The 27,840-nt window shown below is 38.6% G+C and overlaps 1 protein-coding gene across 4 annotated transcripts in view; it reads right to left on the reverse strand.

The window, feature by feature from the left end:
- Positions 1 to 27,840, reverse strand: part of LOC127661428 (pleckstrin homology domain-containing family A member 7-like) — a 131,465-nt gene that overhangs the window by 18,993 nt on the left and 84,632 nt on the right. The window contains exons 6-14 of one of the 4 annotated variants that reach the window (XM_052152132.1): positions 24,926 to 25,030; positions 23,773 to 23,845; positions 22,095 to 22,195; positions 16,369 to 16,484; positions 10,253 to 10,717; positions 8,749 to 9,280; positions 5,969 to 6,052; positions 5,468 to 5,575; positions 3,396 to 3,449 (exon numbers count right to left, since the gene is read on the reverse strand). In XM_052152132.1, the coding sequence (XP_052008092.1) occupies positions 3,396 to 3,449; positions 5,468 to 5,575; positions 5,969 to 6,052; positions 8,749 to 9,280; positions 10,253 to 10,717; positions 16,369 to 16,484; positions 22,095 to 22,195; positions 23,773 to 23,845; positions 24,926 to 25,030 (1,638 nt within the window). Of the gene's footprint in view, positions 1 to 3,395; positions 3,450 to 5,467; positions 5,576 to 5,968; positions 6,053 to 8,748; positions 9,281 to 10,252; positions 10,718 to 16,368; positions 16,545 to 22,094; positions 22,196 to 23,772; positions 23,846 to 24,925; positions 25,031 to 27,840 lie in introns of all 4 variants that reach the window. The other 3 variants (XM_052152130.1, XM_052152134.1, XM_052152133.1) reach the window with 3 other exon arrangements.

A 27,840-nucleotide genomic window follows, 5' to 3' on the forward strand; every position in this document is an offset into this window, starting at 1 on the left:
TGGTCACATCTGCAGTCATCATGAATCCATGCAGCATGCCTAAGGCACGTTCACGCAGATGAGCAGGGACCATGGGCATCTTTCTTTTGGTGTTTTCCAGAGTCAGTAGAAAGGTCTCTTTAGTGTCTTAAGTTTTTATAACTGTGACCTTTTCCTTAACCTTAATTAGTGTCTTAATGACCATCCCACAGGTGCATGTTCATTAGTTGTTTATGGTTCATTGAACAAGCATGGAAAACATTGTTTATACCCTTTCTAATAAATATCTGTAGAGTTCATTTGGATTTTACAAAATTACCTTTAAAATACAGTATCCTGAAAAAGGGACGTTTTTTTGCTGAGTTTATAAGATCAGTAGTTCTCAAACAGTGGTATGCGTGCACCAGTAGTACTCTATGTGGTAGTAGTGCCTTCAGGTGGTACATGTCTTGAAATTAACAATACTAGAAAATAAATATTTTATTTAAAAAAAGTTGAAGATCTCTTTACTATATGCAGCGACTAAATGAGGCTGGGGTAACCATCGATAACAAACTAAATTTCACAGACCACATCTCAAAGACTGCAACATCATGTAGATTTACACTCTACAATATCAGGAAGATAAGACCCTTCCTCTCTGAACATGCCACACAATGTTTTGTTCAGTCACTTGTCATAACTAGACTGGACTACTGTAACGCTCTCATTGCAGGCCTCCCTGCATGTGCAACTAGACCTCTGCAAATGATCCAGAATGCAGCAGCACATCTGGTCTTAAATGAACCAAAGAGAGCGCATGTTACACCACTGCTTGTCTCTCTTCACTGGCTGCCTATTGATGCATGTATCAAATTCAAGGCTCTGATGCTGGCATACAGAACAGCACTGGGTCTGCTCCAACATACTTAAAATCATTTCTGCAGAGCTGCGCTCACTAGAAGCCTGCGGGCGGCTAAGGGACGTCGCCTTGTTTTACCAACACAAAGAGGCACCAAAACACTTTCCCGGACTTTCGACTTCATCGTAACACGTTGGTGGAATGACCTTCCCAACTCCATCTGTGAAGCTGACTTTCTTTCTGTCTTCAAAAAATGGCCAAAAACCAGTAATAAAAATAAATAAAAATACTTGAATCTGTTTTGAATACTATACTGATGCAAGTGAAACTTTGTAATATGGCACTTTTCATACCACTGTCTCCTTAAGATGATTCGCTTATGTTTTCCTCTTTTGTAAGTCACTTTGGATAAAAGCGTCTGCCAAATGAATTAATGTAAATTTAAATGTAATGCGTCCTTGTGTTAAAAAGTGCCAGGAACAGAGTAGAAATCAAGTATCTCAAGATAATTCAAGTTCAGACAAAGCATCTAAAAAATGTAGCACTCCTTCATTTGGTACAATGGTCAAAGATGTACATCTTAGTCCATGTTTATATATAAGTCAATAAAAAAAAAAAAACAGCGCAGATGGATGCAATAATGCGTTTAGTGCGAACGGCCCCTACCTTGACACAACGTCTAAAAAACTCAATGATCCAGCACAAGATGCTAAAAAACTGTGATGCGGCTCAGTGGTCAAATATGTATGTCTAGTATAGATCCCCTTGCTTAGAGGACAGGGCGGGATTTCTTTTTCTGTAATAGTTTTGCATTCCCTCACAATATTGTGGTTTTACTATGGTAACCATATTTAAACCATGATATTCGTAGTGAAACCATAGTGATAATACAGGAAAACGAAAAATATGGTTATAAAACATTTTGTGATTATGGTTTTACTATGCAAATACCAGTTTAACTATGGTTTTACTATAGTAATGTTGTAGACTGTAGTCTACCATAGTTTTTGGCAAAACTTATTTTGAGGGGATGCAAAACATATTGCTATGGAATGCAAACTATTGCGAGGGCACACAAAACTTATTGCGAGGAAGCGCAAACTATTGCGAGGGCACACAAACTATTTCGAGGGCACACAAACTATTGCGATGGTATACAAAACTTACTGCGAGGGAGCGCAAACTATTGCGAGGGCACACAAACTATTGCGATGGTATACAAAACTTACTGCGAGGGAGCGCAAACTATTGCGAGGGCACACAAAATGTATTGCGATGGAGCGCAAACTATTGCAAGGGCACACAAAACTTATTGCGAAGGAGCGCAAACTATTGCGAGGGCACACAAACTATTGCGATAGCATGCAAAACTTATTGCGAGGGCACACAAACTATTGCGAGGGCACACAAAACTTATTGCGAGGGAGCGCAAATTATTGCGAGGGCATACAAACTATTGCGAGGGCATGCAAACTTATTGCAAGGAGACACAAACTATTGCGATGGCATGCAAAACTTATTGTGAGGGAACGCAAACTATTGCGATGGCATGCAAAATGTATTGCGAGAGACTACAAACTATTTCGAGGGCACGTAAACTATAGAACAAAATCCTGCCTTGTCCTCTAAGGGGCTCCATAGTGTGATGACAATTTGTTCAACGCTGAAAGAATTGGAGAGAAGATTGTTGTGAGTAGGTGGTACTTGAATGTTTTGATTTGATTAAAAGTGTTTTTTGGCTTGAAATGCTTGAGAACCACTGTTCTAAGATAGAACCTTTAAGACTAATAGTTAATTAAAGAAAGAGAAAGAGAGAATCAGAAAAATAAATATTTATTGTAACCTGCACAACACATGCAATCAGCTCATCCGTCCATCTAACTGACCTAACTCATTAACCAATCACACATACCCATAGCAAAACATATCACTCAAAAAGGGCAGGTAGGACAGGCGTGCATGTGCCATGTTTGTGCCAACATAAAGCTATGTGCACCATGTTAAGCAATGGGAACTCTGGATGGCGATAGTTCTTACGTTCCAGAGCGGTCTCAAACCCCCCGCAGTGCAGGTTTGTAACACACCGTGAACCATGAGGATCAATGGCTCTAAACTTTTCATCTGTGACAAACGGAGATAGACAGTTATAGTCAATGGAGGACTGGTCTTTACATCCATCCTTCATGTTGTTCCAAACCATTATGACTTTCTTTCTTCCGTGGAACACAAAAGCAGATGTTAGGCAGAATGTTAGCCTCAGTCACCATCAACTTTCACTGCATATTTTGTCCATACAATGAAAGTAAATAGTGACTAATTCTACTAAACATCTCTTTTTGTGCAAGAAAAAATTCCCTTTACCAATCGAAGTCCAAATTGTGTCACCAAAAAATTACTCTTTTCATACTAAATGAAAAAATCTTCTGAGATAAAGAAAGTACTTGATTCCTCGCCCAAGTGATGTTTCTATGCTGTGTAAGTGTGCTAGTACAGAGGGTTTCAAAAGATAGTGGAAATTTGGAAAGGAGGAGCAGAGTGAGTCTCGAAGAGTAAGAAAGAAAAGGAGAGGTCCCACCTTCAGATCTAGATATTCCAGGTCCTTCTTCAAGTGAATGTATGTATCATCAGCCTGTAAGGGATAGGAGAAACATTGCATGGTGTGACTCAAAACAAACAGAAATTTGAATCAAACACTGCACTGGCACCAAAACAATAGCAGCGTTACAATTAACAAACTTTGCTGGTGAGTTACACACAATTAAGTAATAAGACAGGATGACAGTTTTGGGACACACAACCATGTCATAAAATTACATCTTGTTACCACAGATGCCCTTGTTACATAGCGCTTGCATCTGAAGATAAATAATAGCATCTAGATAAATTAATTACCTTAAAATTCATTATTACTTCACTTTTAGTGGAAGCACTTGAATTCCTCATCACTTTTATACAGCTTAATCGTTCTTTTTTTTTTTTTCTAAAATCGAAATAACCATAAAAAACTAGCATTGCTCGCCTCTTCTAGTGATTGTGGGATACAAGCTGAAAAGGCATGCATGGATGCTCGCTTATAAAATAGTTTGAGCGCCCTCAATCCAACAGCATGCAGTAGCGTCAGAGGAATACAGGAACGGGTGTGTTTCACGCGAACAGCATGCACAACCATCGGCTCCGAAGAAAATTTCTGAATGAACTCTAGTATTTGCCTCGCCTTTATACCCGTATGTCCGGGGGCCGGGAATGCAAATACTGACTGCCAACTTCTCATTGGCCTTTTTTCAATGGATCAGAGGCATATTCGGCGCTCAAGAGAGACCCCTAGTGTCGCTTCTCCGACACAACGTGGAGAGAGCGACAGACGGGGAACAGCAAATTATGTTTTACATGTGAACAGGGGACATTTAAGGTATAATACGGTTGTCCCCCTCAAAAGCACACCTGACCCCACCCTGGTCCCCCCAGTCAAAATGGTCTAGAACCACCCTTGTTGAGGTGATTGGATATATACTCACTTAACAATTTATTAGGAACACTATGGTCCTAATAAAGTGCCCGATGTGGTTTTCTGCTGTTGTAGCCAGCTGCCTCAAGATTCTACATATTGTGCATTCTGAGATGCTATTCTGCTCACTACAATTTTACAGAGTGGTTATCTGAGTTATCATAGCCATTCTGTCAGCTTGAACCAGTCTGACCATTCTCTGTTGACCTCTCTCATCAACAAGGCGTTTCCATCCGCAGAACTGCACCTCATTGGATGTTTTTTGTTTCTGGCACCATTCTGAGTAAACTCTAGATACTGTTGTTTATGAAAATCCCAGGAGATCAGCAGTTACACAAATACTCAAACCCAAGCCCATCTGGCACCAGCAATCATGCCCCTATCGAAATCACTGAGATCACATTTTTCCCCCATTCTGATTAACTGAAGCTCCTGACCCGTATCTGCTTGATTTTATGCATTGCACTGCTGCCACACGATTGGCTGATTAGATAATCGCATGAATAAGTTGTTGTACAGGTGTCCCTAATAAAGTGCTCAGTGAGTGTAACTTTGCACTGATAAGGTTGGCAAGCAATTCTATCACACACGTTTCCCTCTTCTGAAACCATTTACATACTTTGATACAGTATGATACAGTACAGATTTTCTTTAAACATGTAGTCCCTTCATTTCTCCACACTGAGAGATGAGCAATATTTATTGTCTGTGGTAATCGACAGCATGACAAATTATACATTAACACACACATTATTGCTATTAATAACAAAGCACATTGATTATGCCATTATTGATAAGGCAGAGGATGATTGACGATGATACTGTAACCAGGTCAAACTAGTGGTTTGTCCTGACTCGTCAGCCATTTACACACTGCTTAATCTAGACAACAGACTCCAAGCTTACATCTACTTCATGCAAGCAAAACTTTATGATCTTTGCATTGTCATACTTTGGAGCAATAGTAAAGCACACTCATGTACAGTAGTACACAAAATGGTTCAAACCAGTTATATAGACAACACATGCCTATAGCACGGCATGCCATACTATGATACAGAAAAGCATCATGTTACATAGCCACAGAGTGCCAGGCAGCAGAGGCAGACTATAAGAGCTAGCTGGGCAGGCAAAGCCCTAACCTTCGACCAAGACAACTGCTGGAGGTGGGCCTGCGCATCATTGCGCACACCCGCCATCATGGCCTGGTGTCTCCGTAACTGGATGAGGAGAAGGGTGAGCTCCTCCGGCTGGAGCACAGGCCACGAGGGGACAATCAGGACAGAGAGAGAGTTACGTTATAAGGTTATTTACTGTAGACGGATGCCTGCTAATGGCATGAAAAGATGATAATTGGCTCCACCAACAGAAGACAATCATTCTGACTTATTGCATTGAACCAAGAGATAACAAAAAGATAAACTTATCTAAGAAGTTTATTGGGTGTGGTCCATTTTATGGCACTTATATTGCACTTACATAACATTTTTTGTAATAGATGCATGAAAACAGAAGAGACAAACTACATAACCATGGTGAACAAACTAAATTCATACAGTACAAACTAGATATACACAAAAGTAAAAAAAACTGCTAAATACGTTTCCCTCATGATAGAAATTTGTGCAGATAAAATGTCTTACTGTTTTTCCATGAAGGCTGGGTGCACTGACTGTGTGTGTTATGTAGCCAGATGGAGGCACTGAGCGTCTCTCTATTGTTGCCGACTGCAGAAAGGGAGACAGAGAGAAAATAATTAAATGCAAACATTTGTATTTTTTATACATTTTTTTTTTTTTACTTATTTCATTAATGGGGGAATGTGTCATTTCTGTGCCACTAGTGTACTTAAACAGAATTACAAAAGTAATTAGTAATCGTTTTAAAACAGGTTTCCCAGAAACATTCCCCCAGCTGCAATTATTTTTCCAATTTTGTATATCTGTATATGCAGAGATTAAATGCACCGTTGTGATATTTCTCACATAGTAAAGTAAGTGTCTGCTGTATTAATGGATATAATATGTAACATGTTAATACACACACACACACACGCACGCACACACACACACAAATAATATTCTGAATAACTTAAAACATATCCACTGTAACATTTAGATTTAATAACCATCACAGATGCAGTCATGTTTGAAATCCTCATACATTTGGAAAAAACATATCTGCTTGCTTGGCAAAATGCTCATTTGTGATGTAACAAAGTATTTTAAACGGAGAGTAAATTAATGAACTACACATTCATCATCCCACTCAAGCACTTTTCTGAGTCTGGCACTCATACCATTACGAAGATACCACTAATATTTTGTTCTGAATGACTACTTTGTTGCAGACTGTTAGACCAGTGTTTTCAGTTTGAAAACATTGATATATTTGATCCTGGGAATCTGTCTTTGAAATATTTTCTGAGAAAGGTTTCTGAGTGGTATTAGTGACCAACAAGATGGCTCTAAGTATATGCTTCATTCAAACTTTAGCACTTTTGCTCTAAAGGAGAGTTTTGAACCCAAATAGCATTGCATTAAAGCTTGACATCCTTTGTCCAGGAAAAAGCTTAGATGCTTGGGCCGCATTCATGTCAAAACAGTGAACATACAATGCAAAAAAATCATTCTTAATCAGTATTGTTGTCTTGTTTTCCAGTAAAAATATCTAACATGATCAATTTAAACTTAAGAAGCAAACTGGTGGAAGATAGAATAATTTGAGAGTATATATCTTGAGATTAGTTTATTTAATAAATAATGAAGGAAATAGACACTGGGAGGCACTTCTAAACAATTGTACTTTTGTAAAATGTACATTTTCTTACCCCAATGGTAAAGTGTTTTTTTTCTTGCTTTAAGCATAGACCTAACACAATGTATGTGTATTTTATGCAATTTTACTTAAATTGTAAATTGATCTCAGGTTAGGAAACAGGTTTTTGCAGTGTGATAAATAATGTTGTTCACCTGTGGATAGTGAAGTGAGAATGCAGACTATATGGATACACTGCTAAACTTAATTTCTCTTTTAGTATTTTTGTCTTGATTCCTAAGAAAAATATCTAAACCTCTTTAAAATATGATAGAATTGCTTGTGAAGCTAAATTACAGGGATAGAGCACCCAAAAGTAAAAATGTTCTCATCATTTACTCACACTCATGCCATCCCACATGTGTATAACTTTCTTTCTTCAGCTGAACACAAAGATATTTAGAAGAATGTTTGAGCTCTGTAGGTCCTTCCAATGCAAGTGAATGGTGGCCAGAACTTTGAAGAGCCAAAATGCACATAAAGGCAGCATAAAAGTAATCCATAAGACTCTAGTGGTTAAATCCATGTCTTCAGAACTGATATGATAAGTGTGGGTGAGAAACAGATCAATATTTCAGTCCTTTTTTTACTATCAGTCTCCACTTTCACATTCTTCTTTTGTTTTTGGTGATTTGTATTCTTCGTGCATATCACCAATTAATTGGCAGCGGGCTGAGTTTATAGTAAAAAAGACTTAAATATTGACCTGTTTCTCACACACACCTTTCATATCGCTTCTGAAAATACAGATTTAACCACTGGAGTCCAATGGATTACTTTTATGCTGCCTTTATGCACATTTTAGAGCTTAAAAATGTTGGTACCAATTTACTTGCATTTTAAGAACATAGAGCATATGAATCTAAATTTCTTTATTTGTGTTCAGCATAAGAAAGAAAGTCGTACACATCTGGGATGCATGAAGGTGAGTAAATTGATGAGAGAATTTTCATTTTGGGGTGAACTATCCTTTTATGTCTTGTTTTCAGAGAAATCTAAAATAAATTATGAGATTTATGCTAAGAGGAGCACTCTGTTTTTCTTCTAATTGCTTAACATTTAAACAGAAATAAAAAAAGTAGAAAAGTATTTTTGAAAAATGTTTAAAAATCATTAGATGAAGACTTTTCAGAGATGCTGTATCCTACAAATGGTGCTGGGTGTATATTCATGAGTGCAATAATGTTGAGATCACATGACCAGCCAAATATAACTCGCTTTATCGCACTAATCTATTGTAATTGGATGATTTAACTCGCTAATAAATTAATCATGGCTGACAGTGAATAGTGAGTTTTTACAATGACACCAGTAATGATAACTTCTGTTTTTGCATGAGGCTGCATCAATGCCACTACTGTAGGTGTCAGCGGAACATAAACACATTTTATTCAGTGGTAAAGCAAGTTTATTTTTCCCATTTTCACTATCTTTCTTGTTTTAAGCATAAACTTTACAAAATGTTGCTAGCTTTTGCTTCTCAAATACATGTGTCAAATTTGAAGGATGTTTAGATATTTTTAAAGGAAAACAAGAGAAAAGTACTACTCAAAAAAGATTTTGTGCAGTGTAAGCATGTAAATGGTTGCAGTTGTCACCTGCTGACCTTATATGAGCGTGACCGGTGTGGAGAGTTTGATGGTGGCACCTCCACGGTGAGTCTGTCCTCCAGAGGTTTGACTGTTACGCGTTCTGCGGGTGTGTGGGGTCTCCGAGGAGACAGTAGCCTGGGCCCTGGTGGCCCAGGTGGAGGGATGTCTGCCAGTGTCGGAGGCACAGAGATGGAACGAGAGACATCTGAGTTGACCCTGGTGGACGATACAGCAGTGGAGTAGTCTGGAGCTGGATTGTATATGGGGGCGGTGGGACTGCCATGGCGATATTTCTGTCTCTGTTGCCATTCGTAGAGCTGCCACACAGTTTTGTTGTGTGCCGGGGGACGCTGGCTATTTCCATGCATCAGTTGAAAGTGATTAAGCCGGTCATGGGAGTATTTGTATTCACTGGGTACCTGACGGTGGGCAGTAGTGGGGCTAAGCCATGTGGTCTTAGGTAAAGACTGGTACTTCTCCATTGTACCGTACTTTGGATAAATGGAAGGGGTCTGGCGTGGGAGAGTGCCATCAGTAGAAACAAACCTGTGTAAATAACCAAACAAAATAGTTTTTTTTTAGATACTTTGGGGCTGTTAAGGACAACCTAGACAGTGGCCGCTGTTCTCTGTGATGCCGATTATGATTTATATCAGTGGTTTTTAACTGGTGTGTCAGGGCCCAAAAATGGTTTGCAGGTCTGTTCTGATTGGACAGCAGGGAAAGAACAATGCTAAATGCAAATAATAAAATGCAACTAACTATATATACTTGCATAGTAAGAAATGCAAAATAAAGTCTTATTCATCTTGTCACAGTCAAAAGCAATCTGTCCACTAAAAGTCAACAGCATGTTGGTGTAAATGAATCTGTCTCTTGGTAATATGGCTAATATTAATACAATATTATTAAATCACACTCTTGTTTAAGCATTTACAAAATTGTCAGTTGTCTCACTAATAATTTTTTATATTGTTGGGCATGTAAAGTTCATAGTAACATTCATACTAATGTTTGATATTTGAACATTTTTGTTTATTTTTGTACAATAATCATTTATAGTACTGTGTTAGGTTGTCACTTGATGTCTGATAAGCATCCTGAAGCAAATCCACTGTTTAAGACCATTAGGGGGCGACATGTTATTTGACTCTTTGCAGCAACATCTAACTCTTGCAACTAATAGTAGCACAAATATTGTCCCCATTGTACAAAGGTGCCTGGAACTGTCCCTGAAAGGCAGCAGAATCCCCCATCCCTTAACCATACATACCCTGTAAGGCTGAGTAGCCTCAAGTATGTATAGCTGCAGGCCTGAGATCTCCAAAATGGGGGTGGAATCTCCAAAAGAGTGTTCCTTTTTGGAGCTCTGCCTGCAGCTATATCCTTCTCAGTAGCCTGGCAGGAACAACTCAGGGCATCTTTCTCCCATTACAATTAAATGAAAGACATATAGATGTATGTCTGTATTTCTTTTCACATGATTACATATGGAAGTATATGTGTTTGCAAACTCACCCCCGGCGCTCTTCTTTCTGCACTTTGACCCAGTTCTCCACCTTTTCTAGAGCACTCCTCCTCTGTACTGGAGTTTGAGAAGAAGGCGTTGCCCCCCTCTGATACCCAACCATGCCGGTTCCATTCTGTTCCAAGGGAGCTCCGTTCCCCAGCAAGTTCGGAGGAGTGGAAACAGCCCTGGAAGGAGCTCGAGAAGGGACTTGAGACACTGGTGCTGACACTGGAGCTACAATCTCCACCTCCACCGTCCTGCTAGTTGGAGATTTACCCCTCATCAGCTCCTTCTCTCTAGGGGTGACCTGGATCTCTCCCACAAAGCACTCTGGCTTCTCCTCAAGCAGCACACCACTCTGGATTACCTCAGGTTCAGGGATTACGTAGCTGTTGATGTGATTTGTCTGAGGAACAGCCTGCTGCGTGAGTTTCTCACAAACGTCCACTTGATCTGGTTGATCCAGCTCCTCTCTATGTGGCAAAGGCATGGCAGGTGCAAAGGTCAGTGAAGTTTTATGGGTCTTTTATCAGATGCTGTTATCAGACTGCTGGATCACATGTCAGGACTGTTAGATTAACACCATTCCACAGCATGGAGTCTGAACCATACAGGGTTCAAGCATTCACTGTCTAACCTAATGTAAAATGCTCATCAAGCTACAGTAAATATATCCATCAACTTAAAGTCACCAGTCTCACATTAGATTCAATTAAAAAATAGTTTAAGCTAGAGGATTCAGACGTTCTGTAATGATCTCCTGTTTGTGTTGTCTATTACAACACATTAGGCGGTTTTCACACAGAATGCTTTTTTGCATCCATTTGAAATGTTTAAAAAAATCATTTTTAAAGTAAACATGAGCTTGATAGATTTTTGACTTTTGCACAACTTCTCACTGGCCATGTTTACATGCATTTAAGTTAATGGTTTATTCCAGGGTATTTGCACAAAGCATCGTTCTGAATCATCATGCAAACGAGAACGGCGATTTCCTTATGGCGCGTGAGGGATTAAGAAAAAGCGGTTTAACACACCTAGGTTTGTCCTCGAGAATGCGGCTTAATTTGGCCATGTAAACACATAAACACACATGTGCGTGAACAGACCTCATAAAAAACATCATAGGATGGAGCCCAACAACAAGTTGATACAGCGGAAAGAATTCATTATCAGAGTACAATGGGAAAAGCACATACACTATAAACTATACTAATTTATACACACCAATGTAAAATATCTATCCCTCACTTTCACATATATGTGCTTGCACACTAGGGGAATTCAAGAATTTTAATGTAAGAAAAAAACCCCACTATTTCAGCACAATTCCGCTGCAGGTTGCGATGCAAAGTTAAGGAAACAAAACAGCAACAACTCTGGAATATCTGGAAATAAAGGGAAGCAACGGACAATAAAACAGCAAATTCTTCCTCGGATACCATGTTAGTTATACATACAAGGGTCACGGGGAAATAACGTTGCTATGGAGAAAGCTGCTAACTGACTGAGCCACCATTTATACAGTGCATGTAAACTGGAAAGCTGCTTTCTCGCAATAAGCCGCTTCCTGGTGTTCATGTAAGCGTATCTACTCTGCATGTTTTTTTAAGATGCTGTATCAAGTTAAAAGAATTAAAAGATCTGACAGACAATTTTTCAACAGGAGGTTGATTAAATGGGCCAGATCCCAATATATTTACACTAAAGACCCGAGACATATGTAGGTACCAGAATATCAAAGAGATGTGAGAGTGGGCTCCTTTGGCTTGGGCTAGTAAGCAACTACCTATAGCAACCACCCAGAACACACAAGCAAGCATATAAAAGCATGCTTAAAATTATTCAGAACATTAATAGATCCATAGCAACACCCTGGCAACCACCCAGAACAATCTAGAACTGTGGCTGCGAGTTTTGGCCAGTGGAGATAGGCCACTCATATTTTATTTAATTTTTCAGAAAAAGCAAAAAAATAAAAATCTTATTCGACAGATGGAAAAGTCTGGCAATTTCTGTGCAAAGATAAACATAAAGTATAAACATAACGTGCTAACATATCCTACAGTATATGCAAAATGTGCACCAAATTGTTTGTTGAACAATGAAATCAAGAATCAAGTGTTTGTTTTCTTTAAACATAGATTATATAAGGAAAATGAGCCAGCACTAGCACTAACATGTAAGACGTTAAGAGTTGGTTTAATTCCTGGTTCAAATATATTTTGTACATAGCAGTATAATAGTGACTTGATTAAATCAGGCCCTCAATGAAACTACATTTTGAGAAGAGATGGCCACTGGGGGCTTGTCAAGCCTACTAGAGTTCACTTTACATCATGACTAATAATAATAACTAACTAAAAGAAATAACCTCCAGTGGATGTGCATTCAGACGCACAAAAAGTGTGTCTACAAATTTCCATTTATTTTAACATAAAAAATAAAAAAAAGTTCGTTTAGACTTGATACTATCTTAGAAACATTCTTAGAGATGTAATTATTCGTCATTGCTAGGAAAACAATATCATTATTGATTTAAATATGCATAAATAAAGTGTACTAATTTGCTGTCTAACAAATTGTGTGTGCAGTTTGTGGGCATATTGATAGTGATTTACTAAGGATACTTGCTCAAATTGCCACATTTGCAAATAGCTTAGACACATTCATACAGTCAGACATGAACGTCAAGACGTAAGCATGACTGATTATATTTAAATTAGCACACAAATGGTATACACAAGAACGCCTTGGAAAAGTAGGCAAAACTACACAAAACACTAGTTCTCACATAGAGTTATGAAAAGTAATGACTCAGAATAGCTTTTTAGCCTGGACTATCACAGTCTAATTTTCTGCCTTGCTGACTGCCAGCTCAAGCTGACACCAGCCTCATTAGATTTGAGCTGCTATGACAACTCAAAAATCCTGGTGCGATCCCAATTTAGTGCCTTGTTAAACGACATCACCAGCAGTACAATTTTTTTTATGGCTGAAATAAGGCAACAGTCATTACCTTGCTCAAAAGACCAACATAACTGGTCACCAGAATATATTGTTTTATGAATGCTGGTCACCGGCATGGGATATCTAGTGGGTCAACGTGATTTTGCCTATTAGGATATGTTTCTGGATCAGTACATGGTCCTGATATAACACTTCTGTCAACCAAACAGATTTTAGGGACCATCTTTTGTGTACATATTTTTTGCTAGAATTAAATTATGTTTTCATCAGCATTATATCGGACATTGACCACCCTTCTCTCTAGACCAGTGTTTCCCAACCACTGTGCCGTGGCACACTAGTGTGCTGTGAAAGCTTGTCAGGTGTGCCATGGAAAATTATCAGATTCCATAAAATAAATCAGGGCTCCGGACTGAGACTACTTTTTCAACCATTTTTCCTAACAGAGTGATTAAACTTTGCAAGAGGTCGCATTGGTGCGACTACAAAGTTGGCTGACTCTCAGATTGTGCTCTGTTGTTTTTTGTTCTGTATGAGAAATATCAAACTGCAAAAGTTCCAAACTCGAAAGGAAACAGCTTTAACCGGATCAGTAAGTGCTGCTCAATGGACAGATCAGCGCAGAGACCTGCATTTACACGTGGACCGGTCTCGAGCGCTCAGCCGCATAAATCATCATAAACAGAGCTGCGAGAAGCACGGGCTGTGTCGATGATTAAACTAGTTTAAAATTGCATTAAACAGCCCCAACATTCCAAACAACATTGAAAAGGAATAAAGGAGATATCTACACAGTGAACAGACAGAAAGTGTAAGGTTTAATCCACACATCACAGATATAAAAAAAATATTTACCAATATAGTAGTGGGAGAATACAATTTAATTTCAGAATGTGTTTATCTTATGAAAAACCCATTATTTGTTTTATGGTTACTGCTAATCATGCTTTTACGTTTGGTTACTATGATCTTATTACAAATGCCACAGTTAAAACTATTGATACAATGGAACTTTCCTTCTGTGTAAAATCTTTTCTAATGCCCTCTGATTGTAGAAAAAGGCTTTGATTGTCTTCAGATGACTGTATTTGAATCATCAAGATCCTGATAAAAAGAATGAAACCGTGAAAGAAAACAAATATTCCTTCAGTTGGACCGGTGCGACCAACTCAAGTGCTGGTGCAACCTTTTGTAGAATTTAACAACGGTGCTACCACTCTTAAATGTTTGTCTGGAGCCATGTAAATAAATAGATAAATAAAAAATTATTTGCTGTGGAATTGCAAGAACAAATCTAAAAATAAGAAAAGATTCAAATGTGTTTTTTAATTCATTACCCAATTAGCACTCTTGCCACCTGTGATCTCATTACCGTACCTACGTGACTTATGTTTTTTGCATAGCCGAATTTCAAACATTACGAGTAAACGCAACTAAAATGGACAGAAAACATGGAAGTTCTTGAAAAGGAAAACTATCAACAATGGCTATGTGGGACAGTGGGATAGAGGTGTGCCATGGGATTTGTTTAATTGTAAAAAGTGTGCCATGGCAGAAACATTTTTGGAAACACTGCTCTAGACATCAGTAAAGGCCATTATAAAACCCATATCGGTCAACCTGTAGTTTGGGATTAGGGATATAGTTTAGATTTTTTATTTGACAAAAAAGTTTTTCTAAAAAAGTCTTTATAAAATCACCAATACTTGCTTAACTATCTTAACCAGTAAGACTTCTTTGGTCAATCAGAATCACCAGAAAGGCTTTGCTGGAGCTAACCAGATACGTTTACCAGCATGGAAATTTAGTTTTGGAGTTTGTTCAAAGTATCTATCTGGACATACAATGTTAGTGTGCTCAGGCTTGAAAGTGAGGCTGGACCAGACATCAGAGTGGTAAGACAGAAAGCTAAGCCACTGCTCAATACCGTCTGTCTCTTCTGTGATGGCAGAGCAAGACACACTGTGGTGTCACTGTCAATCAACAAGACTGACAGCATGACAAACTCTTACAGACATGCAATGTCCTTTGACACACAAGTGAAGACTCTAACGGCAGTGCAGTGCAAACAGTACTCAATTAAAGACAAACACACACACACACACACACACACACACACACACACACACACACACACACACACACAAAGTTGGTGCGGCTATCCTTATGAGGACTCTCCATAGAAATAATTGTTTTTATACTGTATGAATATAGATTCTATCGCCTATCCCTAAACCTAACCCTCACAAAAAAACTTTCTACATTTTCTACATTGTTTAGTATGTTTTTAAAGCTATTGGAATTATGGGGACACTAGAAATGTCCTCGTAAACCACCCAAACCTGCGTACACACACAAACACACACTAACCCACAGAGACTAAGAGGATGCCTTTTTAAAGTAAATTAGCATTCAATCAAACAAGACAGACAGAATTGGAGACAAACACATATGGTGAGGTCCAAAAGTCTGAGAGTGCTTTAATTTAAACTTGGAATTAACTGAAGATTTGAGGATTTTGAATCATTGAAAACAAAGATTTTGACTTAACATTATGACTTAAAATAAATAAGAAATATTCTGCATCAAAGCATCAAAACTTTCTATACAGCTGAGTGCATTCGATCCTAAAATCTGACCAAAAGTCCAGTTTCTGGCTGCAGATGATGTTTGATACACTCATGGCAGACATGGGATAATAGCAGTAACATTGTTGGGAGTAATTAGATTATGCTGGCCATTACTTTGAATCAGAATTATTTATGCTAATGTCTGATATAATGTCTTTAACGTCTCAAAAACATGAATAATCAACACTCCTGGAAATTTTACAAACAATTTGATGAAAACAAATCTGACTTTCTATAGCTTGGTTTTATTAAAAATATGTGGACATCAGTTTTTAGGGAAACTACTTGCTCTAAGAAAATATATATTTTTTTTTTGCTTGTTTAATAGGTACTACTTACAAAAACTAAAAAGGGTAATGAAATGCACATAGCAGTCACATGGGGGTCTCAGGGGGTTAAACTAGAAAACAAAATGTCACTAGTGGTCTTACACTTTTGGACCCCACTGCATGTAGATCATACAGTAACATAGAAACTTCCTCTGGAACGTAGACACAGTTCGGACAACTTGTAATGTCACTGACCTCTTGACCGTATGGGTCTGCATGAGTGCAGCCTGGTTCATGGCCTTGACCCAGCCATTCATGTCCTCCTGTGTGTCCGCACTAAAATAGTATGTCCTCATCCCAGTGTGCTCCGCCTGCGAGCCAATCACAGAGCTCTGTTTGTAAATGTAAGAGCGCATCCCTGTGTGTGTAGCCTAAAAGAGATAGAGAGCACTAAAATGAGTCAAGCTGTGGCCAAAAGAAAAACACTCAATTAAAGCAGCATCAGCAAATACGTATGGCCCAGAGGAGCATCTCAGATGGATGCGGCCAGGATAATTAGAGGCGAGGAGGAATACAACGAGACAGACATACCAATGAGAGGCAGGAAGTAAATATGAACTAAAGGAGCAATTGCAGGTCAAGCCAAGACGAAGCAAATGTGGTACTAACGTGATTCACACACTGTGATAAGCACACACAAACACTGACAGAACATAGCTTATCAGGTAAAGATATAGGAGTCAGTATAAAGAATTAAGGAAAAAGCCAAATATCAGAAGATTAATTAGAATAAGCACAACACCATCCAATAAGAAAAAAGCAATAAATAATTTATACAAATTTTAATAATAATTTTTAGTTTTTAGGTTATCAAGAGAATAAAAAACAACATTGTAGATTGCCATACAACAGAGAAGAACAAACACAGTTGTAATTACTGTGAACTCAACCCCCAATTTCCTAATTAAAACTAGATTTAGAGAGAGAGAGAGAGAGAGAGAGAGTAATGTCTGCTGTGTTCAATCTTGTAAAACGAAACCAAGTGACAATTACAGTTCATTAGAGACATCCGAACTGCCTACTTGACTAATTCTTTCCTTCTCTCTCTCTCTCAGTGTGAACAAAAAGCACAACACTAAATACACAGTTACACAAAGACACGTTTATTTAGATGACTAGCTTATTAAAGGCAAGCAGTGAGGTGCTAAGTTGCTGCCTGTGTTTTAATTGTCCACGGTGGGAAAGCTCTGCTATAGAGCTGTAATTTTCAGACAGATGGCTGATAGGTTTGAATCATGCAGGGGGCCCGGACCACTGCAGGTGACCAGATGCTACATACCAGCCATAAACAACCACTGAAGTAACCTCGATCCACTTTCTTCAAACAAATGATAATCATACCCTTAAAATTCACCCCAAAATTTAAATGCTGTTACTATTTGCTCACCTTAGTGCCGTTCTAAGCCCTTATGACTTACTTTCTTCCGTGCGACACAAAATATATTTTAAAGAATGTTCACACCAAAATATATAGTGACCATTGGGTTGTCAAGCCAAAACAGACAAAAATGCATCAAATCAAATCCGGTGTCATTACATGCTAACTTCTGAGATTTGAGAGCTATTACAGAGGGCAAGATATTCATGATTTTATTATAGACATTTTGACAGTTCCTCACACAAAGCTATCATATGGCTTCAGAAGACTTGAAATACAACATTTGTTTTTATGATGCTTTTATGGAGCTTTACAGAACCTTTTCACTAGTTGCATTCATAGTATGTAAAAGAGCAGTGTGCACATTCTTAAAAATGTCTACAAATTGGGAACGACATGAGCGAGGGTGAGGAGTGTACTGTACTGTCTTCAATAGGATGTGCACTAACATAGAAAAACACAATGCATTAGAATGATATAACAAAATACATGCACAAAAATTGTTTAATCTTTTTTGTAAAAGTCTCTTCATGTTAACACTGTAATTAATAAGCTAAGGTGGACTATTCTTTAGTCAAATGCATGACACATGCACAAGTTAATTCTCTGTGATATTAATACATATCTCAGGCCTTATCAGTAAGCACTTACCCACTGCAGGAACTAAAGCACATTTTAGGAACTTTTACTCAAAACTACTACTTTTCATCGTTTTTGCACTTGAGGAACTTAAGTTCTTCTTATGTGCTTAGAAGGACTTTTTAGCTCCTACGTGTTTCGAAAGGGTAAAATTATGGGTGTGCACGCCAAAACAGCAGTGTGCACGAAGCACACATGTGTAAACACAGGAGGAAAACAATACAAGCCGCTAACAATAGCATGATGCTTCCTTGTCAGGCTATTTAAGATGCTTTTAGATTAATAATAGCACTTTCTATTATGCCATCTATGATCCATTAGAAGTATGCAGCACCCCGGTACAATTAGTTTTTATTAAAAAGGTTCTGTTTGCTTAGATTAACCAATCTTTCAACAGACTCCTGCTGACTCCATTGTGCAATATACAAATCTTGGTCATAGCCAGAGGTTAAACTTTAAAGGGAGAGTTCACCCAAAAAGTTATTTTCTGTCATCATTTACTCACCCTAATATCATTCCAACCTGCATGATTTTCCAGTTCCAAAGAATAAAGAAAATCATCCTGGTTTAAAATATATGAAGGTGAGTAAAGAGTAAACCATTCCTTTAATAAAGTGTATGGCAAATCTGTCTGTAAGATATTGTTCTCTTCACATAGACATACATCATCTCAATAAGAGGACATATTGTGAGTGAGAAAAGTCCCACACATTCCAAAGGAGTTTTGAAAGCACATGCCAAAGGTTGTAGTAGAGTTTGTAACTAGTATTAAAGTTAAAGTTAAAGGTGTACCTATTTACAGATGATGTTGAGTGTGTTTCTGAGCCTTTCTGGACTCTCAGTGTCTCTTCACAGGCAGGAAGCCCACCAATGGGAACAGAAGAAGGACATGGTTCAGCAAATAGAGGACAATGATTGAACCAAAACCTATTGGCTTTTCCTGTTTAAAGGTGCACATGCAAGTACTGGGAAACTGCCAGTATAATTTAAGGACTGTCATGGCCATCAACATAAGAGGGTGTCAGAAACAAATAGCAGAAGCGGAACAGCTCGACCAACTCGCCAGACTGCAAAATATACTGCAACCCAACACAAAGCACAAATGCCCACAGTTAGAAGCCAGAGGAGATATATACAAAGCCCAAGTCTGCCTAGCTAAGAAGCAGTTGGAAAAGCATGCTGCACGTCTGTCCCACATTCATACCGATATCTAGAGGATCGTTGCAGAATCAGTGAAACAGTCTCAGTCCCTTGGCCACATCTGTCTACCAGCATGTGAGGCGAGTTTGTTGGCTGAGCTGAATTCACTCCAGTAAGTCTTCTCTTTGATAAGGGATTAGTACAAATTACAGAGTCTTGGCTGCCCATCTGAGTCACTCAACACCAAATATCTACATCCAGATTCCAAGGTAAACATTCCCTCATGTGCAAAGCTTACGGCATATATCCTTAACTGGCAACAGAATGTGTGATGCACTCCAACTGCAAGCTATTCAACAAAAGGGTGAACAGTTTTTTAAACAATACTCCTGGAGAATGGTGTGACACCGAATACTATGTATGGTTATATGTTAAGGAAGTAAATTAGAAAGAAGAGTGCTGTTAAGTGAGAAAGCGATGGCTTGCTACATGTTTAAAGACCTCAAGAAGCTCATGAAAGTGGTCGAAAACACATGTGACCACACTGGGCTCATAGTGTAAACTATATTCAACTGTCAATCAACAAAATTTAATTTTGAGGAGAGACCCTCCCCTCAAAATCTGAACACAAGTGGTCAATAGAGACGCATATTAAAACCAGGTGTAAACGTTAATACAGTATGTCTTGCTTGTCCACTTGTGATCAGACCGCATCTACACAGCTAATTACCATATGTAAACAGGGCCTTAGTCAATGCCTATTATCTTAGAAGTAATTTATATGTGGGGGCCTGGGTAGCTCAGCAAGTAAAAATGCTGACTACCACAAATGGAGTCGCAAGTTCGAATCCACTTGAACTGAGTGACTCCAGTCAGGCTTCCTAAGCAAGCAATTGGCCTGGTTGCTAGGATGGGTATAGTCACATTGGGTTAACCTCCTTGTGGTCGCAATAATGTGGTTCTCGCTCTCGGTGGGGTGCGTGGTGAGTTGTGTGTGGATGCCGCGGAGAATAGCGTGAAGCCTCCACACACGCTAGGTCTCCGTGGTAATGCGCTCAACAAGCCACGTCATAAAATGCATGGATTGACGTCTCAGACGTGGAGGCATCTGAGATTTTTCCTCTGCCACCCAGATTAAGGCGAGTCACAGCACCACTATGAGGACTTAGAGATTTCAAATTGGGAACAATTATTAATTTATATGCTTTTGTAAGCTTTAAATCTGACAAAATGTACTTTTAGCAGATACACATATGGGAAAATGGACCAAAAATATTGGTGTCTCATCTTGCACTACAGATTTTTTGTCCACTCAGATGCTTTCCAGACTGAGAATGCTGTTCTTAATACCACCTAAAACTGACTAGCAAGTAGCAAGACAAGGTTTATGACTGTATCATAACTAAAGCCTAATAGCTATTTTTTTTAAAGTGACAATCCCTTCAATATGTTCCACAACAAACTTCCTGTTTCAACAGGAAATATGTCAACACAGGGAGGAAAAAAATTAACTCGTCAGGCAATTTCAAAGAGGTCTTTAACTGAGATCAACAGTCAATAAAAAAAACGTTAAGATCTTTTAAAAAAATGGAATGTCATCTCCTTCCGCTCCCACGTTAACAAATATCTCATTTGCATTTGTGAGAACAGGGGCAGGAAGGAGAAGGGCAGAGAGAGGTACAGACTGGTTATGTAACCTTATTGCCCTCAGGCTGTGCACAAAGTACAGACCCATAGATTCACTCTGTGTCATGAACTCCATGAGGAGAACAATAAACTGCACATGCTGCAGGGGATGAAACTACACAAACCATTGCTAAGGTATTCTAAAACGCCAACAAATACATATATGCACATATATAAGCACCAAATCAACAGAGAGTCTTACTTGTATACAAACAGCCTGGATAATTGGTTGTGAACAAATGCATGGCCTTATTGGAAAAATGGTTGACTGAGACTGTCTGCATTAAAGCCTGCATGCACACACAGGGCTAAAGCCTCACAAGGCAATGAAACATGAATATTCACAACTGCAGAGTGTGACTCAAATTAATCAGCAATTACAAAAAGGACAAAAGCATCAAGCGGAATTGACACAGCTGACAGCCAACAAACACTGTCAAAACTGGCAAAAATGGAACAGGTTGGAAAAATGCAAAGAAAAAAATATGAATAAGTATAGGATATTATATTGTACAAGCAGCCAGTGATTATCGCAAAATACACCTAAAAGAGGACTGTATCATACTAAAGCAATTTAATTTGTGATAATAATGACTGGTTGACTATACAGATTACTATCCAGCTTATTACATGGCTACATACCAAAATAAATAAATAAACATGAAATACTGATATGAGTTTAATTTATTTTATTCTGTGATAAGAAAGAGAGTGTGGAGTGATATCATGAAGTCATAAAACTAACACAGCTATGTAGGAAATTGGTTGCCTGGGACAGAGGTCAATAGAGTTCATGTAGCTCAACTGGTAGAGCATGGCGCTAGCAACCAAAATTGATCATGATTTCAATTCCCAGGGAACGCACAAACATATAAAATGTATATATTGAATGCAATGTAATTAGCTTTGGATAAAAGCAACAGTTCAAAAAGGATACTGTAAGGATTTTCAGAATTTTCCTTTAACAGTGAGAATTTGAGGATTACAATGACAAAAAAGAAACACTAACAAAGTGGTCAGTAATAATTTTTTATTAGAATTTAAGTGTGTAGCTATTGGTGGCAAACTGAGATCTTACCTTAAAGGCATATTTGCGGCTTATGTGATCTTCAGGACCCACAGAAGAGATAGTGTAGCTGGGCAGAGGGATGCTACCCAACAGTGACTCTTCACGGCTGTCTGCGGGGTAAAAAACACCCTGTTGAGCTGTCCAGTCTGGGTTTGTAATGCTCTGCTTGCAGTTCTCTTACTCTTCCTTCATGGCATGCAGTACTCTCTGACCTGTCGTTCTCACACCACTATAATAACATCATCACAATTCACACATTTAAGTTTAGCTATGCTCTGCCTCTTAGTTCCACCCTGATTGTTACTTTCCAGTGGACGCTGCGGTCTGTCGCACAAGTGTGTGTGTGTGTGTGTGTGTGTGTGTGTGTTTATGAGTGGTTGTGTTTGAAACAGATTGTGTGGTGGGTTGATATGTAAGTGATAAGGGTGGCTGGATTAGGACGCAATGGGTTAAAAATAGTTCAAGGATGTTTGGAGGTGACATTCCAAGCTGAGTGAGCCGCGGGCCGGGGGGCACTGGAGCAGGGAAGAGCAGACTAAATGGAAAATGAGGATAGACTACATCCATATAAATTTATGAAAAATTTATATGCAAGCAAAGAAAGAAAGAAACCCCCAAAACTAATTAATTTCCATGAGCAAACTACTTTCAGATTTTTCTTGTTTAACTCTAGGGACTGAGCACAGCTAAAGTACTGCAAATATAATCAGTAGAACTAGGAATGATCCTTGCCATTATATGTACACTCACTGAGCACTTTATTAGGAAACCTATCGTCCTAAAAAAGTGCCTGACGTGGTCTCCTTCTGTTGTAGCCTATCCACCTCAAGGTTCGAAATGTTGTACATTCTGAGATGCTATTCTGCTCACTACAATTGTGTAACTGAGTGTTTATCTGAGTTACCGTAGCCTTTCTGTCAGCTCTGTCAACTTTCTGGCTATTCTCCGTTGACTTCTCTCATCAACAAGGTGTTTACGCCTGCAGAATTGTCACTCACTTGCATCTCTATATAATAAGACGCAGACACTGAATTAACTGGAGAAGAACCTCCGAATAAAATTGCACTTGACACAGCCCATTAGCACCTTGCGGGCACGCGATTTCGCCAAACCCACTTGCGTCTAGGCTTAGTGGATGCTTGCACCATAATACCAAAATTTCATGGCCATGCCTATTGACTTTGCATTTATGACTTGTGGTATACTACTGCACTTAGTGCTAGCACTCTTAAAATAGGGCCCAAAGTCTTTATCTGTCTTTCCAAGTACAAGTGACACAATGCATAATCAAATATTGTAAGGAAGTCAGCTGAGGAACTGTTAAATACACGTTGCGTGTTACCTCTGTCTTTCAGTTGTTGTCTGATTAAAGTAAATATATGAGAGCTAGAGATCTAGTTCTGTAAGTCCGACATCAAACACTCTGGCTAAAACACTCACATGACATTATAAAATGATGAATTATAATTTTAGTCTGACTGAAATAAAACGTTTAAATTGTATGTAACTGTATTGACTCGTGTTTCAACTCGCCAACTCTCATTGTCAATTAATGACTTCAGTCATTTTTCACTACACATTACTGTCAATGTGAACGCGTCATATGTTTTGTATATGGGAGAAAAGTTGGAAAGTAAATGTCTGTGTGAATCTGTGATTACAATTGATGTTCGGTAGAGCAACTCACCTTTGTAGTAGAAGAGGCAATAATCAGCCAGAACAAACCATTTTCTCTTCCACAGCCGCATCCCTGTGCTGTCCTGAAAGTACAAAACATAGGCAGCCTTAGGTAGCTGAAGACATCTGATCTTCAAACAGGCAATTCACAACACTTCTCCCTGACAGTGAAGCAATGTTTTCTCTTCCAGTTAAACCAAACCTAAATTTTTTCTATCTGGGTAAATATACTTTGGATGTTTTCATGCCATGGAAGGCCCAACCACTGTATGTTTCAAAAGCTTCCCTATAGTAGACAGCATTTTGGGTATCATAGGCAGGTTTAAATGTCCAATTCAAATATTAAAATACCTATAATGCCTGACAATGCTATCTAGGTAAGCAGCTTCCTAAATTTTGAGGCACCACCATTGTTTGTTGCAAGTTCACACAGGACACATTCTTGCATTCTGTCGACACTATGTATAAAAGTTTTGTCTATGTACACATGCATCAAACAGTAATTAAAAAAAAAAACACATTTATCGTCTTGCACAATGAGTGCCATGATTTTATGATGCAGTGTCAAGTTAAAAATTGTTGAATTATGAAAAACTTTTATGTTTGCTTCATTCAACTGCACACCAACCATCTTATTGTAAACACAAGAACATGCCCTATGTGAACAGTTCTTTAGTCCTGTAGTAGCAGCTGGGGCTGTGCTGACTGACAATTAAAAAATGTGAAGATGCTTCTTCAAGCTTGTATTTCTCCATTGGTTGTTCCCTTATTACAGAATTTACATATGGGTCAGGTTGCATGATTAATTGTGATATTTTGTAATAAATCACTCTAAATAATGTGCTAAATTGACAGCCCTGTTAAATATAATTCTGACATTTTCTTAACATATAAAACTTTACGTGTGTATATGTTTCAAAAACCTAGACAGCATTTTTGGACATCACAGGCATGTTTCAACCTCCAAATGTTAAAATTTGTTCATAATGCCCAAACAAAGGCCATCAAGGTACACGGGTCTCTAGGTTTTGAAGCATAACCATTATATGTTGCAGAGATATGAGTAGAGAAACTCTACTGTCTTCCTGTTAAATGAGTTAAAGAGAATATTTAACTAAAGCTCTGTTAATCAATAAACAAGCTCATTGAACAAATTGTCTTACCTGTTTGTAGAGCCATCCACGAACCACCACAGGAACACTGGGATTTCTCTTTATGGCATTGTCCCGTTTTCCAAAGCTATGGACCCTTGCACTGGACCTAGATCCCTGTATCACACACACACACACACACACACACACACACACACACACACACACACACACACACACACGATGACTAAGGGGGATTGAGAGCTCATTCATCACCCATTAGCCTGGACCATCTGCCAGGGGTGCACAGCTGATCTTAGACACCAATCACTGGCATTCTCCGGGCACAGAGTCATAAGCCTACATGCTGCCCACAACTCACACATGCCACGGCATTAATACACATCATACATCACCATCACAAGCAATAGCTGCCAAAGACAACAGCTACAATCACAACTGGCTGCTCTCATTCATCTGGACTGGTTCTAATGCAGGCAGGAGATGACACGGGCAGCAATCCTGCTGGTGTATTTCTCTGTCTCTTTAAATAGACCATGGCAGTCAGCTCTGACAACACTGCTTGAGTTTCTTTTACACATATACATAATGCTACAGGATTTATTTTATTTGCCATTCGCCATAGACAGGGGAATACAGGTAATCACATCCACGTGAGTGTGATGTTGCTTTTATGCAACAGGTGAACCACTAGCATCACCAAAACGGAATTGCAAAAATAATAACTGTTTTCAAACAGGTTTCATCAACACTTTCCCATTCTGTAATTGGACAGATCAAACAGACAGTCCCACCCCAGACTGCTGCCGTTGAACAAGCCAGTGTTGCTATGTTGGGCTGGTTGGGATGATCAAACAAACAAAGCAATGTTTTGATAGTGCCACGAAGCCACTTCTGGGAAATCAACCTACCTACTAACAGATTAATTTGACTCTACACATTAAAATGGGTAGGAGAAAGTATTTTAACATCCTAAAATGTACTCATTTTCCCTTTAATTTCTAGTAACTTTACGCAAAAGTTAATATTCTCCCATCATTTACTCACCCTCATGCCATCCTAGATGTGTTTGATGTTCTTTTTTCTGTAGAACACAAACAAAGATTTTTTTGAAGAATATTTCAGCTCTGTTGGTCCATAGTATGCACGTGAATGGGTAACAAAAGTTTGAAGCTTCAAAAAGCACATAAAGGCAGCACAAAAGTAATCCATAAAACTCCAGTATTTTAATCCATGTCTTCTTAAGCAATACAATTGGTTTTAAGTGAGAACAGACCAAAATGTAACTATTTACTTTTACTGTACAACTAGCCATTGCAGTCTCTAGGCACAATCATGATTTCACTTTCGATTAAACTTCCTAGTGCTTGACATATGTGCAGAGCACTAGATGGCGCTAGGAAGTGTAATCGAACTTGAAATCCTGATCGCCAAGGAGACTGCAGAGGTAAAAATGTATAGTTTACAAATGTTTGTAGAACAGCATTCTTCCACCTAAGAAATATTGCTAAATTACGACACATGCTCTCTGTTGCTGATGACGAAAAACTAATTAGTGCGTTCATGACCTCAAGACAAGATTATTTTAATGCATTACTGTGATGATGTCCAGCAAGCAACTAAACATCAATTGGTTCAAAATGCAGCAGCCAGAGTGCTAACGAGAACCAAGAAATATGATCATATTAGCCCCATTCTGTCATCGTTACATTTGCTACCTGTTAAATTCCGTATTAATTTTTAAATCCTGTTAACTACATACAAAGCATTAAATGGTCAAGCTCTGCAGTACTTAAGTGACCTTCTACCATGACATATTCCATCAAGTTCATTACGATCGCAAAATTCTATCCTGTTAATTGTTCCTAGAATATCAAAATCCACAAAAGGAGGTAGATCCTTTTCATATTTGGCTCCTAATCTATGGAATAGTCTCCCTAACTCTGTTTGAGATGCAGACACACTCTCTCAGTTTAAGTCTAGACTAAAGACTCATCTATTTTTCTCGTGTTCTAATTTATCCTTCAACTCACAATTAGGCTGATTTAGTTAGGTTTGCCTGAACCAGAAAACCAGAAAAATTGATTGTGATCTATAACTCTGCAATAAACTGAATGGCATTTATGCTAATATTATTCTATTTGTTTCCCTGTCTCAACCCCGGGACTCCTATACTGAGGTCACCAGATCCGGCTGGATCCAGCTCCATTCCTGCTTCGTGTTGGACTCCACTGCCATGCGTCGCTGTGTGATTATGGCTAATAGCAGCCGGTGCCAGCCTAACATCACTTCAGCCTAATACGATGGACTTCATTGATGAACTGATGACAACTCCAACAATAAGACATGGGATCCTTCATATGCCATTGCCTGAACCTTGGATTTAGGATAGACTTCACCGAAATTACCAGCCAGGTTGAACTGCGATGCACCTAACTGACCTCTGCCTGTATCACCTCGGTCTAATGATGGACTACACTCTTTAAATGGAATACATAGACTATCAATTAATTGCCAACAAAAACCTTCATCAGCCAACTAACAAGGACAATTGCATCTATGTGAACTTCTGCAGTTAATCCAGGATGGACTTCAAAGACATTAGTCATTCATTTTACAGTTCTTACTAAATCTATGTTTAAACACTGACCCTTAACACTTACTTAGTTTAATAACTTTAAACCATAACTTGAACTATACACAAGTAATAATGGCATTATATTCATGATGTTGGCCAGAGGGGAACTGCCCCCCACAGTGAGTCTGGTTTCTCCCAAGGTTATTTTTCTCAAATTAACCAACATCTTATGGAGTTTTGTGTTCCTTGCTACAGTCGCCTACAGCTTGCTCACTGGGGTTATAAATACAGTTATTATTTAATTACATATTTTTAAACACAAGTCACAATCATATTTTATCAAACTACACAAAGATGACTAAGACATTATAGACATTACAGTTTAATT

This window comes from Xyrauchen texanus, chromosome 21 (assembly GCF_025860055.1).
Source record: "Xyrauchen texanus isolate HMW12.3.18 chromosome 21, RBS_HiC_50CHRs, whole genome shotgun sequence".
Lineage (NCBI taxonomy): Eukaryota > Metazoa > Chordata > Actinopteri > Cypriniformes > Catostomidae > Xyrauchen > Xyrauchen texanus.